General features: G+C 44.3%; 1 protein-coding gene across 1 annotated transcript; it reads right to left on the reverse strand.

Annotated features, from left to right (window-relative positions):
• Positions 1–1556: 1556 nt before the first annotated feature.
• On the reverse strand, positions 1557–2798 carry TEOVI_000877700 (uncharacterized protein; the record flags this gene model as incomplete). Its single annotated transcript, XM_067227472.1, has 1 exon — positions 1557–2798. The coding sequence occupies one exon, from the start codon at positions 2796–2798 to the stop codon at positions 1557–1559; it is 1242 nt and encodes a 413-aa protein (XP_067083573.1).
• Positions 2799–2944: the final 146 nt, after the last annotated feature.

Consider the following 2944-nt stretch of genomic DNA (forward strand, 5'->3'; position numbering starts at 1 on the left):
ATATATTTCTCAAAAAAGAAAAAAAGGAGAATCATAAGTAAGGGGTGTGTAAACTCCACTACCTCATAGAGGCTTCATGAAAGCGCCGCGCGCGCATCGCACATTGTTTTCTTCATAAATCTTCCTCTTCTTCTAACGATTAGTCCCTCAACTACCTTCCCTTCTTCACGTTTTACATCATCATCATCATCATCATTCTCTGTTCTCCCTTCTTGTCTTCTTTGCCCACCTTCAAGTCTCCAACGTGATGACAATCATCAAAATAAATAAATAGAGAAGTCAAAACATATAACATTTTCTTCTCCCTTAACCCGAATTCCACTTGCCTCTTATTTTATTATAGGAACCCTTATAAAGACAGACAAACACACTCATTTATTCACTCAATTCTAACGCATAACTCTCACATGTATATATGCGTGTGAACTAACTATTCGTCACCACTTAAAAACTAAACGCCTAAAAAAAAAAAGATGATGCTACTACCCAAAATTGCTAAAAAGGGCACCACAAGTTATTTTCCTAATAACTATGGCACCACTATAATACGAATAAAAAAAATAGGGAGCGGAGGGAGGGGGTCATGACTGTGTGTGCTGACATTTCTAGCATGTTGTCACACGATGACATACACCCACACACGCATACATCTATATATATATATATATATATATGTGGGTGGGTGTGTGTGTGGGTGTGTGTATGTTTCTTTACTTTCACAAGAAGCGTTACATCCCACAACATCACGAAAACTCAAAACTAATAAATCTCTCCTTGCGGTTCAACACAATATCACACAAATGCAGCGAAATAATTCTGCGATGCATCATTGTCGGTAAGGGTGCAGCACACAAAATGTTCATATGCGTCTCCTCCTCCTCATTCCCCCATTAGGTGAAGTAAATGGAATAAACGTGCAGCAGCGTTCAGGCAAAGAAAATAGTGAAGAGAAAAGGAGAGGGGAAAAAAAAGGAATAGCAGCGACTCGCTAATCCATCCACACGCCCGTGCCCCTTTTAGGTCTTAATCTCATGGAACCTACACTTCTCACTCGTGTATGCACATGTGCGTATGGCAATTCTTTTTTTTTCTTTTTACCTCGTGTTCAAATATGTTATTCTATTGAACTTTGAGACTGCTACGAGCACCAACTCACGAAAGGAGAAATACTGCAATAATCCTCACCCAGTTATCCACCTTTTGTTCATGTTTTATTTCTTCACTACACATATTCCATTCAAACCACTCATTTATTCTTAAATTTATTGTTCTTCCTTTACCCAATGAGTTACGCTTACACCCTCGTGTGCCCAACTACTTCACCGCATACAAAACAAACAAACACGAAGGAATGTACTAAAAATATCCAATCTGCTACAATAAAAAAAGAAAGAAACAGTGGCGACCGTGTACTTATATGATACCACCACACCTGAAAATGGTTAAGGTAAACAAAAAATGATCTTTCACTATTCTTTGGAAATGCAAACAAAACTTATGATTGTCTCTGATGATGATGAAGAAGAAGAGAAACAGAGGGGGAAATATGCGCGACATTACCGGTACGAGTAACTACGTAACCACTGTGGTGAGAATGTCCCTTCACCCCCAGTGGCGGAGTCCTGAACAGAATCTCCATTATTTCCTAATGTAAAGGAAACAGAGACACCATCAGTGGCAGAACTGTCATTCCCAGCGACGGCAAGTTGATGAAGCAATCCAGCGAATATTTGCGCGGGATCCTCCTCGTTTTGCCCCTCCTGCGGGACGTTCTGCAAACTACTCGGGTCACGGAATACCGCAGTCTTGTGGTCAAGAAGGTCTGACGAATCGCTTTGGCTGGTCATCGTATACTTTGGAGATCTATCACGCTCATCCACTACATTGTTGATCTCATTAAGTAATGGAAGAGGTATCATATCACGTTCACTCAACTCCGCTTCCTGACGTCTGCCACCTCGGTGCTGCCTTAACTTAGCATCATCTAATACACCCTTCTCCATGAAATAATGCGGAACCCGCAATGCGGAGAATAGCTTAGGACAACACTCACGAAAAACCGCGCCAAGTAATCCCCTCAATTCACGAAAGCCCCGCTCCCCAGGCGCCGCCAAGTCGTCCCCAAGCGTCGGTGTCCAATCAACAGGGTATGGCGCCTGCAACGAATTCATGGTAGAAGAGTCATCGATGGAAGGAGATGACAGTTGAGTCTCCCGTACGGCTACTGAGCCCCCTTTGGTAGCGTTTTCTTTTAAGCTACAGCCGCTGCTCATATCCTCCATGCCAACTGCTGGTGGTCCCATCCCATGCGTGTCTCTGCGCGATGCCGCTGCACCCCCTGTCGCTACATGCATTCTGCCAAAAAATGCCCGCGGCCACAGAAAATCGATGGGAAGGGGACATGAAATGTCCACAGGCACCGCCGCGCACCTTTCTGTTGACTGAAAAGAACTCTTGCTTGTACTGCCCACGGCAAGAGGAGGAAAAGCGACAGCTGCCGGATCTGCAAGTGTAAAAGTGCTGTTGCTGCCACTTACCGCGTCTTTGTGCGACCGTTCGCAAGTTGATGTACCTTGCTGGGGCGTACTCCCCCCAACGTCGTTGCTTTGCGCGGAACTTCTTGAAAGGATGGCGCGCTGGTACGAAGTTTGAGAGACAATATTTAACCAATCACCGCCTCCAGCGATTTCCACGCCGCCGGTGGCTGCTCTCTCAGGTGGCCCATTTTTCCTTTGCTTGGAAGTACCGCAGCCGCTTCGCATTAGGGGGTAACCATTGTAAGGACCACCGTTGTTCATGGATGATGATGGCCCGCGCTTCCTAAAACTGTTGGTAGACCTCTGGAAGAACAATTCTTCGAAATGATTTGTTTTCTCTCTTGAACTCTGCTTTTCTCCGCTTATCAACTAAGTAATGATAAGCGACTTCTTTAAAAAAAAAAAAA

The sequence above is a fragment of the Trypanosoma equiperdum genome (genome assembly GCF_001457755.1).
Source record: "Trypanosoma equiperdum strain OVI genome assembly, contig: ctg_983, whole genome shotgun sequence".
Classification (NCBI taxonomy): Eukaryota; Euglenozoa; class Kinetoplastea; order Trypanosomatida; family Trypanosomatidae; genus Trypanosoma; species Trypanosoma equiperdum.